The 15,964-nt window shown below is 46.5% G+C and overlaps 1 protein-coding gene across 2 annotated transcripts in view; it reads left to right on the forward strand.

Annotated features, from left to right (window-relative positions):
- Positions 1–3,062: 3,062 nt before the first annotated feature.
- LOC146205887 (uncharacterized) overlaps positions 3,063–15,964 on the forward strand; it is a 37,374-nt gene continuing 24,472 nt past the window's right edge. For both annotated transcript variants that reach the window (XR_014704282.1, XM_084590552.1), the window contains exon 1: positions 3,063–3,257. Coding sequence is in view for 1 of the 2 variants with exons in the window: in XM_084590552.1 (XP_084446678.1) it covers positions 3,250–3,257 (8 nt within the window). In the remaining variant the exon portion in view is untranslated. The remainder of the gene's footprint in view (positions 3,258–15,964) is intronic.

Here is a 15,964-nt window from a genome sequence, read left to right on the forward strand (position 1 = left end):
TTACCCTTCATGTCTTTTGTCTCGTGTTCCGCCGCGTCTTCGTTTTGTTTCCGTGTTTCGATCTCGGATATGCATCTCGAACTTGCCCAAACTTATTTCCTCTTTCAATATAAAATCATCTCACGCTGCGTAGACTGTAAATCCGACAGTCTTGAACAATCACTATTTTATTCGGTTAAACAACTGAAATTTCAGCAAAAATTTTAGCGAGAAAACTTTTCGAGGGTGGTCGGCGTTGCCGGAATGCCTTAGTTCCGAACAACCAACAATTATACGTGTTTGACTTTCCCCAGCAGTGACCCTGTCTTTTATTTTCCTTTCTCGCTTTCGTTTCACCATCAGACGTTAAATGTTAGAAGTGTAGTATATATACACCACTATACGATAACCGTCCCGTTGGAGTGCTTGTCAGCATCACAGGGCACGACGTGTGTATTACGGTTGTCCAGAGGGTCGCGTCCTTTAGTGGGAACAAAACAGCGTCGTTTCCCGCGACCTATAAAGAGGACGCCTATTCGCGACAACCTTCGGTGGCGTATCATGGTATTCACGAACTTACACGCCAAAGCATCCAGCAAAAGGAGCCCACCGAAAACAAGTAGTCTGTCACGTGGACGTTCGTTTTTCGATGAGAATGGCGCAGGCAGTTCCTCCGTGAGAACCACGTGGCTGTCGCGCGCCACCTCGGCTCCGCAGCGCGCGAGAACAAAAATCGCGGAGCTCCATTGTGCGCGGGATGTGCGCGCCTTGCGAATATCGATCCCGGCGGGCCACCGTGCCTGGCGCATTGGCGATGCCCTGAATATTGAAAAGCAATATTTGTCTTTGGACGGCGAACAAAAATGTGCTCAGTTTTGCTGTATCTAAAGAAATGATCGGGAGAATCCGCGCACGCGAATATTGCGCACATCGATCGTTCTCTTTTGAGCCCTGGCCTGAAACTCGGCACACTTGAAGAGTTGAGTCCCTCGCCACGCCGCCAGCGTTGCGGGGGATCACACGCGATCTAGACGAATGGGCTGACCCGTTCGGCGGTCAGCCAATAAGAGCCGTTGTGGGGCGTCGTGTAATAGATATCCGATCGCTTCGCTCTTCAGTTGTTTGTTTATTTTATTCCCTTAGCTTGGCGAGTGACAACAAAGACCTGTGTTTCAAGGCCTGTTTGCAATACTGACACAAAATGTCGTGGAGAAGGTGATCGGGGTATTGTCCACGCCTATAATCTTTGCGACAGTTTCATAGCAGAGTTATCGGAAATTGCTTTAACAAATCTGTTTGCGTCTATAAGGCGTTCATTTACCCAACAAGGACTTCGCGATGTTAATGAACATCGAATTGTCAAGTGTCGCCTATCAATATACCTCCGCGTTGTGCCGTTAAAACAGAAAGGCGAACCCGTCGTATACCTAGAAGGAAAATAATGAAGGGAACCGAATAGTCGATTAAAACTGTTTAGCACGATCTCGGTGAGGGCTTTCAGATAATAACAGAGCATAGCAAGATAAACTTTACAATGAAACATCGCAATCAGCGCAAAAATAAAACCTCAAACCCGAAGTTATTGCTTTCTAGACGAATGCAGGTTATGAAGCTCCTTTCAGGCAGAATGATTGCTTCAGGGCTTAAAACAAACAAATAAAAAAAGAACAATGAACATGAATCACAGAAACGCATAAAGTGCGGTAGAGGAGCCTGAGGCTTGTTACCAGCTCTACGCTCTTCTTCCCTCACTGTCCAGAAACTTATTGCGCTTATTTGCATTACGGACGGCGGATGCTATTTGTCCACTGAGCAAAAGAAGTAAGGCTCTGCGAAAGTATATAATCTGGGAACTCTCCCCCATTTCATACGCTAGCACTAAAGTCCCCGGTCTGTCTGAAGCCATTGGTAGAAGCTGCTAACTTGGACAGCACATTTCAGATTGGAGTCGAACCCACCGGAACCTCTGCATCCCGAGACAGACTCCTGGGCCATGCAAGCCCGATCATACGACTTTGTTAAAGCGGGCTGTTACATTAATGCCTGGTGGTCTTTCACATATTGCGGTAGGCTAGGACTGTATGAAAATGAGTACGTGCCACCCAAAACCCCAGTGTAAACAGAAGTGCTAGCGCACATAATTCGCATTTTGCCTAACCACGCTAAATCGGCTATTATTATTATTATTATTATTATTATTATTATTATTATTATTATTATTATTATTATTATTATTATTATTATTATTATTATTATTATTATTATTTGTTAGCGCCGATGTTTCGCCCATAATACTCCTGATTCACCCTATTTTGGACATTCTGAATCAGCAGCAAAGGCGTGTACAACCGTGCATTCAAAACCATGGATTATACACATAAAGTAAAGCCTTCGACTTCGAACGCTTATCATTCGGAGGCGGTGTGTCGCTTCAGCGGCGTCATTTGCATTCGTCTGTTCGAGAGTGGGCTGTTTTCAAACAATGATCCCCACTCCGCGTTATATCTCCGTGGTCTATTATCGGTCAGAGCCGGAATATGGGCCAGCTTTATGACGCGTTACTCTCGTCGTCGCCTGTACCGGAGATTGATATGCACTTACTTCCCCGCAGGGTTTTAATGTAAGATATGAGCTTCCGTGTTGCTGACCGGCAAAATCGGGAATAACAAATTATGCGCTGAAAAGTTAACCATATACAAGAAGAACCTGGGGGGGGGGGGGGGGAAGGGGGGGGTAAATAATTGTGTTAATTGAGCTCTCGCGGATGTAACAAGGAGGATAAAAATGGGAAACAAACACTAAAGAAACTCAGAGTGAATCGAGAAACTTTTTTGTAAAGCAGCGACGTTCGTCGGTGGTCGTGCCGCGAACCGTGTTGAGGGTATTCTCCTGGGTCGAGCTACATGCAGCCTTGGTCAGCGTCGAGAGGACAAATAAAATTGCGCGAGCCAAGCCTGCTTTTCTCTCCGCCTGGGCGATGCGCGAAACAATTCCCGGGTGTGTGGTGACGATCAGTCTTCTGGCCCGATAAGGCCGTGTCCCTTCTGGCGTGTGCACGTGGATAGGATAGAGGGGGGTTGAAAAACAGCGCGCAGGGCGGCACCGTCGGGCCAGTCTGCTGCAATCAACGAGCGCCCCCTTTTTCTTCTCTCTCTCTCTCTATGCAGGTAATAACCGAAAGCATGATTGCAGTTGACAGCACAGTCTCACACAGCGGAGCTACCCGCCTCGCCGCCTGGCGATGGACGCGGCAAGCGCGGAAAGGATAACATGATTCTGTAAGTCGTAGAGCAGTTGTTGCGCAGTCTGGGCGCCCAAGGAAGCGCTTCCCTCCTGAACCCTCGAAAACGACTTGGCTGTCGGCCAAATCGCCGCTTTCACTCGGTACTCGCCGCACCCCTTCATCGTTCCGCTCACTCGAAAAGACACACGTGCTTGTTGATTCGGACGACACTGTAGAAGTGATCTCGGGCCGCTCGCGATTTTTCAGTGCCAGGATGGCGCGGCTCTTCCAGCGAATGCATCCGCCTGTACACAGAAAGAAAGCGGCCACTTTATGTCGGAAGGAATACCGCTCGCAGTCTTGTCGTGAATGAGGGCGATCGTTCTCCTTTTTTTTTCTTCTGAGTAGACGCCTCCTCGGCCGACACTGTGAACTTCAAGCGCCACAAGCTCAGTCCTCTTGCAGAGCGGTTAATTTTGCACCCCTGTTGTGCAGCCCGGACTGAAGCATCTGTTCCACGCAACAGGAGCCAAGTATGCCAATCGCTAACGCTGGTGGTCTCATACACGGAGGAAGGTTTTTCCTTCCTCCATGGTCTCATAGAGCAAACGGAGATTGGACTTGAATTGGAGATTTGATTTTTATTTCTAGTAAGTTTAGTAATTATTCAGATCACTTTTAAAATGCTGGACATGTACACGCGTCAATTCGGAAAAGAAAAAAATGCCATGATTTTCACGGTTACAGGTTCATTCTGGGAACTTTTCTAATGCTTTGTACGAAGCGCGCAAATAACTCAAGATGGCGGTCGTTTATGTGAGTTGAGACCGACCGCGCCGCCTTGCGCGCTTCAGCTCAAGAGCTGGTAGGGAAGTGCTCTAGGGCACCGAATGCCGAATGTTTAGGGCATTCGTTCCTGGCATGGGCATTTCAAATTTCGCGACCTTTATTTCGGGCGCGGAAAACATCTATGCAATAAAGCTATGCCGTTAAGTAAGACGAATTTCAGTCTTTCTTGAAGCTCCACACCCATGGCAATCTCGATGTGTGACCTGGGGTTGGAAAGTTAGCTAATGAGCTAGGTAGTTCAGCACGAGGTAAAACAATTTTGTTGTTTTGGGTGATTGCCAAAAATGTCGCGTTAGGTTTGTTTTTTTAGCTATTATTGAACTCATGTTTTTGGGGCACTTTGCATTCAAACCTAAGCTAACCACTTCTAGGCTCATACCATAAGACTATAGAGGACGCTTCCTTTAGAAAAATGGCTAAACAAAAAAGCAGGCCAGAACTCTTGATTAATTCCGTATGCTAGCACATTCACCTGGTTGCGGAAAGGTGCCGGTCTGGGCCAGTTGGTACATGACGAGACAAAGGGCAAAAGACATGCACACACGCAGTGTGTGTGTTGGTTGGTTTGTTGGTTGGTTTGTGGGGTTTAACGTCCCAAAGCAACTCAGGCTATGAGAGACGCCGTAGTGGAGGACTCCGGAAATTTCGACCACCTGAGGTTCTTTAACGTGCACTGACATCGCACAGCACACGGGCGCCTTGCTTTTCGCCTCCATCGAAAAGCTGCCGCCGAGGCCGGGATTCGATCCCGCGTCCTCGGGAACAGTAGTCGAGCGCCGTAACCACTGCGCCACCCCGGCGGGGCAGTGTGTGTGTGTGTGTGTGTGTGTGTGTGTGTGTGTGTGTGTGTGTGTGTGTGTGTGTGTGTGTGTGTGTGTGTGTGTGTGTGTGTGTGTGTGTGTGTGTGTGTGTGTGTGTGTGTGTGTGTGTGTGTGTGTGTGTGTGTGTGTGTGTGTGTGTGTGTGTGTGTGTGTGTGTGTGTGTGCGTGCGTGCGTGCGTGCGTGCGTGCGTGCTTGCGTGCGTGCGTGCGGGCGCCTTCTGCTCTTTGTCCCGCTTGTGGTTCGCACTGTTCGTTGAAGTCATTTACTTCGGTTTTCTTTTCCTTCTGGTCATTTGTGTTAATGCTGATTCACGGATTTTTTCACACGCAGTGATGACTCTTCTTTTCTGGAATCCTAATTTCTCGTTTGTTTGAAAGAATGTTGTCCCTTATTAAGACGGGGAGCAAAAGCGTAAAAGAGTACAAGTGTGTTCCGCCCACGTATGCAGCAGACGGGCCTTCAAGGGTCTCTTAGCGCGTTTCGCACAGCTCTCAACGTCTTTAACGTCACTGGAAAGCCGTTAGATGCCGCACAAAAGTCGCACAAATTACTCGTCACCGTTTTCACAGTTTCTTCTCTCGAGATAAACGGAAAAAGAGCTGGCCGACAGCCGCCCGTCCCAGATGAAAAGACGCAGTGCAATGGCGCATCCGGTCCTGCACTGCCAGCGGTGTTGCACGACCTTCACCGCGTGTGCTCAGGTAGCTTCCAGAGCTCTTACGATGCTCAGAGCAGAGAAACAGCCTCAGAGTGAATAGTCAACTTTCATTCGAGGGCTCTACAGAACAGTTGTGTACGTGTACCCACAAGGGAAGCCATCGCGTTGTTCCAGTCGAAGAAGAAGCTTTCTAGCTTTGTGGCTGTTCAGTGTTCCGGGGCTGGCTCTTGCTGCTTAATATGTACCTCGGAATCGGCTCGCGATGACTTTGAAAATGCTGTAGCCGATAACGGCCCTTGGCAGGGATCTCCTAAGGGAGGCTTCGTCCGGAATTCTTATTTTTCTCGTCATGCCAGTTTTTGCCTCAGTTTCTTTCTATTTGAAATCTGATACACGCACTGCATGCCCTTCGACCTATCATCATCCTGAAACTAACGCCTCATATGCCACATTTAGGCCAATGAAATGCTAGGGTTGTTAGCTTGAGCGAGTGGCTGCATTATATCATCCTTCTTTTATCAGGGTTGTAATTGAGTTGACAATGTCCAGACTTTTCCCGTTTCCTTCCCCTTCATACATGCAAGAGGTCTTTCGGCGTATCCATTATCTGCCGCTATGTAAGCACTGTAATTGAAACGTTGGCCTGAAACACATTGCCGCTGCTATCGAGTGAACAAATCACCCGGCAGGCAGAGGTATCGCTTAAGCTGCAACAAATGACGTTAGAATTTATCGCAGACTAAAAGAGAGATCTTTGGACGCAATGGCGTGATGCTCCAGCGAGACTCTTTCACAATGCGCCATGGCGTAACAGCGCAGGATGGCAGTGCAATGAGTTTATGACATGCTTTGTAGAAGTGCGTGAAGGCAGACTAAAAGTAGCTCTACCGAACGGGCGGCAGTTACCGGCTCGATAAGGGGTGAAATGGGCCACCAAACTGCTTTTGGTGGAGGTTCTTTGTGGTGTGAATTTCTTCCTCCCCCTTAATGTATCTTTTTCTTCAACGTAACCTGCACAGGAATTATACTTAGTTAGATGTATCAAACATAGGTCAAAATAATACAGACTGAGGTCTGAAAAATTTATGGGCACTCAACGCGTAGGCCGTTTAGATTATATCTCACTAACCGCTCTCGGCCGGTTCGTTTGTGAGGTAGCAAAGCGTAAAAGGGAGTATTGAAGAAAATGTGAGGCGGTTTTTTAACATTTTATTCAGAGAATAGACGAGATTCGAGGGGTATAATGCATGAAGAATATATGAGGCTTGTATATAGCATCCTATAGTATTTCCGCGCTAGCACTCCGAACAGTGATATGTCATCGCCGATGAACTCTTCGCTACATGAAAAAAAAAAAAAAAAAAAAAAAAAAGCCGTATAACATTGCTTTGAGACGATAAACCACACAAACCTCACATCTGGAAGAAAAATAAGAAGAAAAAGACTAACAAGAAACGCTGATCATCATGCACATCTATCTCGCGAAAAGGCTTGCAAGCTTCATGTATAGAGCATGAAGCATGCACTCCGTGAAGTAGCGCATTTGGGCCACCAATCATAAATTCGGCTGTCACAATAGTGCAGTTTGTTGGCAAAACATTATTTCATCTTGACAGATATGCATCGACTGATTACGAGGTTACAATGTCGCGCGGCGCATTGTTCTCTAATTATATGATGGAAATAAAGAAATGATACTTGAGTGCTTGAACGAGAGATAAATGGCCTGAATTGTCTTGTCATGGCTGCTTGTGCTTTATTCACGTTTGTTGACGCAGTCATGATAGAGAGGGTACAGAAACATTAAAGAGGCAACGTATCGCCGGATCGCCAAAATTTGTCTGCCCTCTTCCGTATTGTGGTTATGCTGACGTGATGCGAACACTGCGAATAAAGAAACCGATAAGCTTTTTCTCGGATTCCGTCTAATCGATTAATCAGAGCCGATCAGAAAAAATACAGACCCGAATCCTTCCTCCGTCTCTTTTGGGTAGCAGCAGATCATCCAGCAGTAGCGCAGGAAACCAGTCGCAGAGGAAAGGATGATTCGCCGACAGGGACACGCCACCCAAACATGTGTACTGGGCCAACAAAGTCTCTCAACTACAGAAGGGTAGAGGAGAGTCGCATAAGCATGAAAAATTCCAGAATCAAATTAATGCCTTAATAGATGAAGATAAATCGCTTAAACAGCAGATAACCCCAATTATGGCCGTGTTAGGATCAGAATCTCAAATAAATGCAAAACCCACCAGCAAGCCCATCTTGTATCAATAGATCAATTCATATCTGACCTAATCCCGCAGAGCTGGGAAATATGGAGACCTCAGCTGAGACGGAAGCCGAATTTACAAAACCTTTCCCTCCCACGATGACAAGGGCTCTAAATAAGCAACCTACCTACGTAGAGAAAGCAAATTTTAATACTTTTATTCAACTCGCTGATGTGCGTTTTAATGATTCAGACACCGGTATGACCACGCTATGAATCTCTTAGCATTGAAAATCACACACTATGCATGAAAAACGCCATGAAAAACTGAACTGGATCGACAGAACACATATATAAACTTTACAACCCCCCTCAAACACACGCACACACACACACACACACACACACACACACACACACACACACACACACACACACACACACACACACACACACACACACACACACACACACACACACACACACACACACACACACACACACACACACACACACACACACACACACACACACACACACACACACACACACACACACACACACACACACACACACACACACACACACACACACACACACACACACACACACACACACACACACACACACACACACACACACACACACACACACACACACACACACACACACACACACACACACACACACACACACACACACACACACACACACACACACACACACACACACACACACACACACACACACTGTGAAAGAAGACAACCAAATAATTCGCGAATGGAGCTGTAGGGTGTTTCGGCACAAAAATTCAGACCTGCAACTAATCCTTCAAAAACGCGTCTTCAGCTTACTTTGTAACGTGTTTTGCTAAACCGCTTCAAGCTCTTGCTCAGTTCCCACCAGCTGTGTTAGGCTTTTCTGGTCACATTGTTTTTCTTTTTCTTGATAGCTAAGCTCACCCCACGAAACAGGGTAAACAATTTTCGCGCACTTACTTTTGCTGGTTTTTTATAGTGTCCCAAACAAAGGACTTTTCAGTGGCACCTATCGAATATCAAATTTCGTAAATTTGACCACAGAAGTAGGTGGATGTCAGGCGGCGATGCGTGCCACTTTGCACGAGTTGTATTTGTCAACTATTAAGTACATAGAGCTACTTTAGCTCTGCTTCATCGCTCTGTCAGTCTCGATGCCGCTTCAGTACCCTTATGGGGAATAGCGCGACTAAATGTCTGGGCATATGTCCAGGGGTGTCCTTTTGTCGACTGGCCGCTAATTGACCTCCGAATTGCGATATTCACCGCCATCTTCTGCCCCTGAGAGGTTAGGGCCGCACATAGTTGACCTTACGCAGCGAGGAATGAATTTACGCGGACAAAATGCGAAGCATACAGCGCTTCACATTTCGCCAGTGCCCCTTTCATGAAGCTGCTGTAAATGAGCAATCAGAACTGCATTAGCAGTACTCCGCTAAACGCTTCTTGCCTTCTCGCATAATTAGTTCCTATTACTATCCCTCACCTTCCTCGGCGAGTGCAGCCAGAGCCTGAAATAACAGCAAGGAAAAGCTAAGACGAGGGAGGCTTGCAGAGGAGCGGGCGATTCAGCGCGACTTATAATCGAGCGCGGCACTGTTGCACAGCTCGCCGCCGTTGCCTTATCCTAGTTTTGAGAAAGACGTGTTGGAAAATATATGCGCGTGATTTCGCATTACAACTTGGACGCAACTGTTCGTTGTGCACCATTCAGAGAGGTGTCATACCATTTTGCATCGCATTGGGCATTCATCTGCTAACCAAGCTGGAGGCCAGTTTGCGAGATAAATTCGTGCGGACGACATACGTGCCTCCAAGTGTGCACCGTTCATTGTAAGTGCAGTGAGACAGATACTGCTTCTTCTTTTACCCAAAATACCGAACCATGTAAAGACGTTTAACACTTTGCCGAAGCCTGTGCCAGTCTCTCAGTGGCAAAAATTCGTGGGATGGAAAGGTTGCGTTAAAGGCGCTATCACGTCTACTCTTAAAGCGAATCGTAAGCGTCTTCCCATTTTTACGTTAAACTATCGTTTTTAAGGCGAAACCCTTTCTTGGCTCATGTGTGGCTTGGATGTAAGTGTCGGCAAAAGCGTCGGCGGAGAATGTGGACAGGGTGTGTCCGCGTGAACTGTCAGTCATCACATAGTTAGTGTTAGCGATAGGTAGTGATGTACGAGTAGGTATAGTGGTATAGTTACGGGCACTCGATCACAATTTGCCTTATGGTCTCATCGGTTGCGTCGCACATGGGGCGCCTGGTATCCCAGCCTTCAGTGTATTTGGCCTCGGTCTTCCTTGTGCGCGCCTCGCAGAGTAGCCCGTTGCCTCCTGTGTTGTCGTAGGTGCTCTCTCTAGCGATTGGATGTTTTGCACTGGAGTACAACGCCAGGGGTGACTTCGCCCATGCTTCGATGTGCCATCTCTTCGTTTCTGCTTCCCGAAACTGGTTGTGAATCTGCTTTCTCCACGCGGCCTGAAGATATCTCCGAGAGGCCGGCTTGTGGAATTCCGTACTTCTCTGCCAACCTTCGCGTTCGAAGCATTCATTTGGTGTTGGATCACTTGATTACCACGTTCTAGTTAGTGATAGCGATGATGACAGCGGCGATGACAGTGATGATGCTGGTAGTGATAGTGATGCTGATGATAGTTAGTGATATTAGGGATTGTGATAATTTCTTTCTTATTTCTTTTTCATGGCGAAAAGTCTCCGAAATGGACTAAAAAATGTGACACATACAAAGTCATAAAATAAAGAAAGAGATAAAAATAAAACAAAAAGTGTGTGCCTGCGTGCGCACCGTTCATGTGTGCATCATGATTTAGTCGGGTATTGTCAAAAAGGCCATGACATGGTTGCTCGGAATATTGCACTTTTGTTGTTCGGCAAATATTTATGACATCGTTAATATAAATCGACCGCTTGAGTGCGCTGGACGAGCGGTATATTTAAAAAAGCGATCAAAATTCGTACCGAAAAGCTCCTGCCACGAACAGCTACTGCCATAGTTAAATTTCTTGTGACGTCACAGAGTCATGCGCGACACCGCGTCGTGTGCAATGAGGGCTTCAGCGAACACGACTCCTGGCCCTTTCTTTACGAGATCATAGCAGCATCTGTTTCTCAAACAAGTTGCTGCACGAAGGTGAAAGCTGTAACGTACATTTCTGTCGGCAACACTAAAAATATGCTTTAAGATACTCATGCAATGCAAGCGCGATATGTTTGCAGATTGCCGGAATGTAAATGACCTTGTAAAAGTAAAGAAACACGGAAAAGAAGCTACTAATAATCTGTCGCCAGGGTGTAAGATAAATAAAAATAAAACGTCGTTGGTTTAGCGGTCTAGTCTTGCGCTTTTTCCTGTCGATCCCCTTATGTTTCCAAAGTGTGTTTACATTTCCGAAATATTTCGCCGGAAGTAATGATGTGTTCGGCTGCCCTGATGGCTGATTGGGAAACTGCGTGGAATTATTATGCAAAAAAATAAATAAAAGAAGTTAGGTGAAGCTTAAAATTCGAGTAGACGCGGTAGCGTGCGTTCGTTTGCTTCATCCACTGTTTAGTTATAACAGACTACGACACACTGACTCCTGCTTTCCCTACTAATTGTGACTTTTTTTTTTTAATTCATCTGTCTGGGTTGAGTCCTACTTTTGCACGGCTCCCCCTGCCCGTCTCGGTCGTGCTTAGTCTCTCTAACTGGGAGACTCGCACTGCCTCCGCCCACGTGTTTGTGCACCCCGAGTTCGAGCAGTCGTTCGCTCGAGGCACCCATGGGCAGTCCTAGCGCCTTCTTAACGCATCTTCGGATCAGGCAGTCTAATTTCTCCTTTTCTCCGGCCTTGATGTCCAGTTAGGGCGTGGCGTAATTGATTCTGTGTATTACGTACGCCTGGATTAGTTTTAGTAAGTTTCTCTCCTTGAGGCCTCTTCCTTTAGCGGCGACCCTCCTCAAGAGCCCGAAGGTTTGCATCGCGTAACTTTCTAATTTCTTCAGGAATTCTCCGTTATGGCCATGAGATTGGATGACCATCCCCAGAATCCTGATTTGATCTACTTTTGGCACCGGTTTGCCCTCTACCTGATTATGAAACTCCCCGCTATTCTTGTAGCGAAGGTACTTTGGGTTATATACGAACAACTCCGATTTTTGCGGGGAGCACGAAAGTCCCCTTTCAACTACGTAATCGACATTGATGTCAGTCGCTGCCTGCAGGCGTTGCTCCGTACTCGCATCGCTCCCCTGGTTAATCCAGGGGTTGATATCATCCGCATACATGCTAAAATTTAGCCCCTTGATTTGGTTAAGTTTACCTGAAAGGCCTCTCATCGCCACGTTGAATAGGAATGGCAATAGAGCGTGTCTCTGCTTCCTAACTCTATAGTGGGAGAATCTAAATTTTGAAATATCATGCAGGCTTTTCTGCCCGATAAGAAGTCTTTTATGTAGTTGTACGTTCGCTCCCCTACTCCGAGCGCTTGGAGCCCTTCGAAGATATATCGTCGTGTCTGACATTGTCGAAGGCCTTGGTGAGGTCTAGGACCAGGATCACTTTGGCGTCTTTCGATCCCGAGTCTATGATATCACGTTTTAGTCGGAGCATTACGTCCTGCGTGCACAAGTGTGGTCGGAAACCGACCATCTCGTGCGGCCACAGGTCGTTTTGCTCCATGAAGCACGGTAATCTCGTCTGGACTACGTGCTCCAGCAACTTCCCAACGCATGAGGTTAGAGAAATTGGTCTCAATTTTTCCAGTTGCGGGGGTTTGCCCGGTTTGGGTATTGGTATTATGTTTGCCGTTTTCCATTGATCTGGCAAGTGGCTTGTTTCCCAAACTTCTCCAATGAATTCCTTTAGAAGACTAATGGAGTCATCGTCCAGTTTCCTTGGCATTTTATTGGTGATCCCATCGGGCCCGGGGCTGATTTAGTTTTCAGTCTTACAATTTCTGCCTTCACCTCTGCCTCCGTGATGGGGGCGTCAAGCGCCTCTTTGGGCGCCTCACCGCAGCTCGAGAGGGGGGGACGCTGGTTGTCCGCAACGTACGTTTTTACTAACTTATTCACAAACGCCGCGTCGTCTCCTTCGAAGGCGTGTCTGACTTTTGCAAATCTTATTCGCGATTGAGCTTTTGAATTTGTTGGGTCCAGCAGACGCCGGAACATGCCCCATGTCTTGGAGAGGTTCATGCCTCCCTCCATTTCGTCGCATCTGCTGAACCAGTTTTGTTCGCACAATTTGATCGCGTAGCTTTCAATTTCCTTGTTATGCCTCCCGATTCGTCTTCTAAGATTCTTGTTCCACTTTTGCTTTTTCAGCCTACGTTACATGCTTTGTTTAGCGCCCCACACGTGGAGCAATCGGCTATCCGCTATACTAGGAGCATCGCCTCCTACCAGCGTCTTTGTCACCTCCCCAACGTAGCGTTTGAACGCCTCCGCTCATTCCTCAATGTTCCCAATCCGTTCTAATTGCGTGGTTTCCCTGATTTTTCTAAATTTATCCCATTCAATAACGGCCGGTTGGCGCGCCCTGTGCGTCTTGACACCCTCTTTGAGGACCGAAACGACAATGAAATGGTCACTGCCAAAATTTTGCATCGAATTTTACCAGTCTAAACCCTGTAATTTTTTTTTTTAAAACGCCAGGTCTGGGGATGTGTCCGCGCATACGCTGTTACCCGTCCTCGTTGAATGATCGGGATCCGTATGGAGGGTGAGACCTAGCTCGTGCGTGTCCTCCCATAGCTGCCTACCTTTGGTGTCCTGTATAGCGTAGCCCCATTCTCGATGTCTGGCGTTAAAGTCACCAACGATCAGTAAGAGATTATTAAATTTAGGCCCTGTTGCGCACAGCTATCAAGGCGACTACGGCGGCGGTCAGACTTGTGACGCAGCAGAGAGTGCTAAGAATTTCTGGCTCCGAGGACAGGCCATCATTGGAAAACTGACCCTGGCAACGTTTAATACTAGAACCCTTGCTAGTGACGCTAGTTTAGCAGTGCTGTTAGAGGAACTATAGGGCATGCAATACGATATCATAGGGCTTAGTGAGGTGAGGAGGCTAAATGAGGCATATACTGTACTGAAGGGCGGGCACGTACCGTGTTATAGAGTTTTACCGGAGGCACGAGAGCTAGGAGTAGGTTTTCTTATAAATAAGGATAGATGAATTCTATAGTATTAATGAGAGAGTAGCCAGCATCGTAATTAAGCTAAATAAGAGGTATAAGTTGAAAGTTGTACGAGCATACGCACCTACATGTAGTTATGATGTCCAGGTAGTGGAAAGCTTCTATGAAGATGTAGAATCGGCAATGGGGAAAGTAAAAATTGAGTATACTGTACTGATGGGCGACTAAATGCCAAGGTAGGTAGAAAGCAAGCTGGAGACCACGTAGTGGTTAACTATGGCATTGGATTAAGAAATAGTAGGGGGGTAGTTACTAGTTGAGTTTGCTGAACGCAATAGCTTACGAATCATGAATACCTTCTTCAGCAAACGGAAAACCGAAAGTGGACATGGAGAAGCCCTACCGGGGAGACCAAAAATGAAATTTATTTCATACTATGTTCTAAAGCCGGCATTATGCAGGCTGTAGAGGTAATCGGAAAGGTGCGATGCAGTGACCACAGGATGGTAAGATCTCGAATTAATATGAATTTGAAGAGGGAGCGGAACAGATTAGTGAGGAAGAAGTCAGTCAACGAATTAGCGGTAATGGGAAAAATAGAAGCATTCAAGCTCTCGCTGCAGAATAGATTGTCAGTGCTGATCGAGGAAGCCGACCTTAGCCTAGAAGCAAGGAACAATAACTTCAGAGATATCATTACTGAGTGCGCGGTAGAAGTAGTCGGTAGAATTGTTAGAGAGGATACCGGTAAACTAAGTAGACGAAAGATTTGATTAAGAAGCGCTAAAGTATGAAAGCCTCCAACCCAACCGACCAGATAGAACTGGCAGATATATCAAAGCAAATCTATAGGCGCAAGGTGCCCGACATAAGGAAGTATAACATGGGGAAAATTGAGCATGCTTTAAAAAACGGTAGTAGCCTGAAAGCGGTAAGGAGAAAATTAGGAGTAGGCGAAAATCAGATGTATTCGCTGAGGGACAAGGCGGGCAGTGTCATTACTGACATGGACAAGATAATCAAGGTAGCCGAGGAGCTCTATACGGACCTCTACAGCGGCCATAGTAGTGAGGGCAAGAATGAAATTGGCTGTAATGAAGAGCAATCAGACGTGCCGCCAGTAACGAAGGACGAGGTTAAGAAAGCATTAGAATCCATGAAAAGGGGGAAAGCAGCTGGGGAGGATCAGGTAACTACAGAATTGTTGAAGGACGGAGGGAATATCGTGCTAGAAAAACTGGCCACCCTGTATACGCAATGCCTGAAGACATCGAAAGTACCGGAATCATGGAAGAACGCTAATATAATCTTAATTCATAAGAAAGGTGACGCTAAGGACTTGAAAAATTACAGACCAATCAAATTACTATCAGTTACGTACACGATATTTGCCAATGTAACCGCTAATAAAATCAGGACAACCTTAGACTTTGATCAACCAAAGGATCAAGCAGAATTTTGGAAAGGGTACTCTACCATTGATCACATCCACACTATAAGCCAGGTAATAGAAAAGTGCTCGGAATATAACCAGTCCCTATACATAGCAGTCATTGACTACGAGAAAGCATTTGATTCGGTCGAAACCTTAGCTGTCACGCAGCCATTGCGAGATCAGGGTGTAGGTGAGCCGTACGTGAAAGTACTGGAATATATCTATATTCGCTGCACAGCAACAATAGTTCTGCATAAAGAAAATGATAAAATTCCAATTAAGAAAGGTGCTAGGCAAGGAGACACAATCTCCCCAGTGCTATTTACAGCTTGCTTGGGGGAAGTATTCAAAGGCATGGAATGGGAGCAGTTAGTCATCAGGATCGATGGAGAATATCTCACTAATCTGCGATTCGCTGATGACATTGCCTTGTTAAGTAACTCAGGGGACCAACTGCAACTAATGATAAATGATCTAGACAGGAGAAGCAGAAAGGTAGGCCTAAAGATTAAAATGCAGAAGTCTAAGGTCATGCTAAACAATCTGGGAAAGGAACAGCAGCTTAAAATAGGTAGCGAAGCGTTGCAAGTGGTAGACGAATATGTC

This window comes from Amblyomma maculatum, chromosome 1 (assembly GCF_055883805.1).
Source record: "Amblyomma maculatum isolate TAMU_Amacu chromosome 1, ASM5588380v1, whole genome shotgun sequence".
NCBI lineage: Eukaryota > Metazoa > Arthropoda > Arachnida > Ixodida > Ixodidae > Amblyomma > Amblyomma maculatum.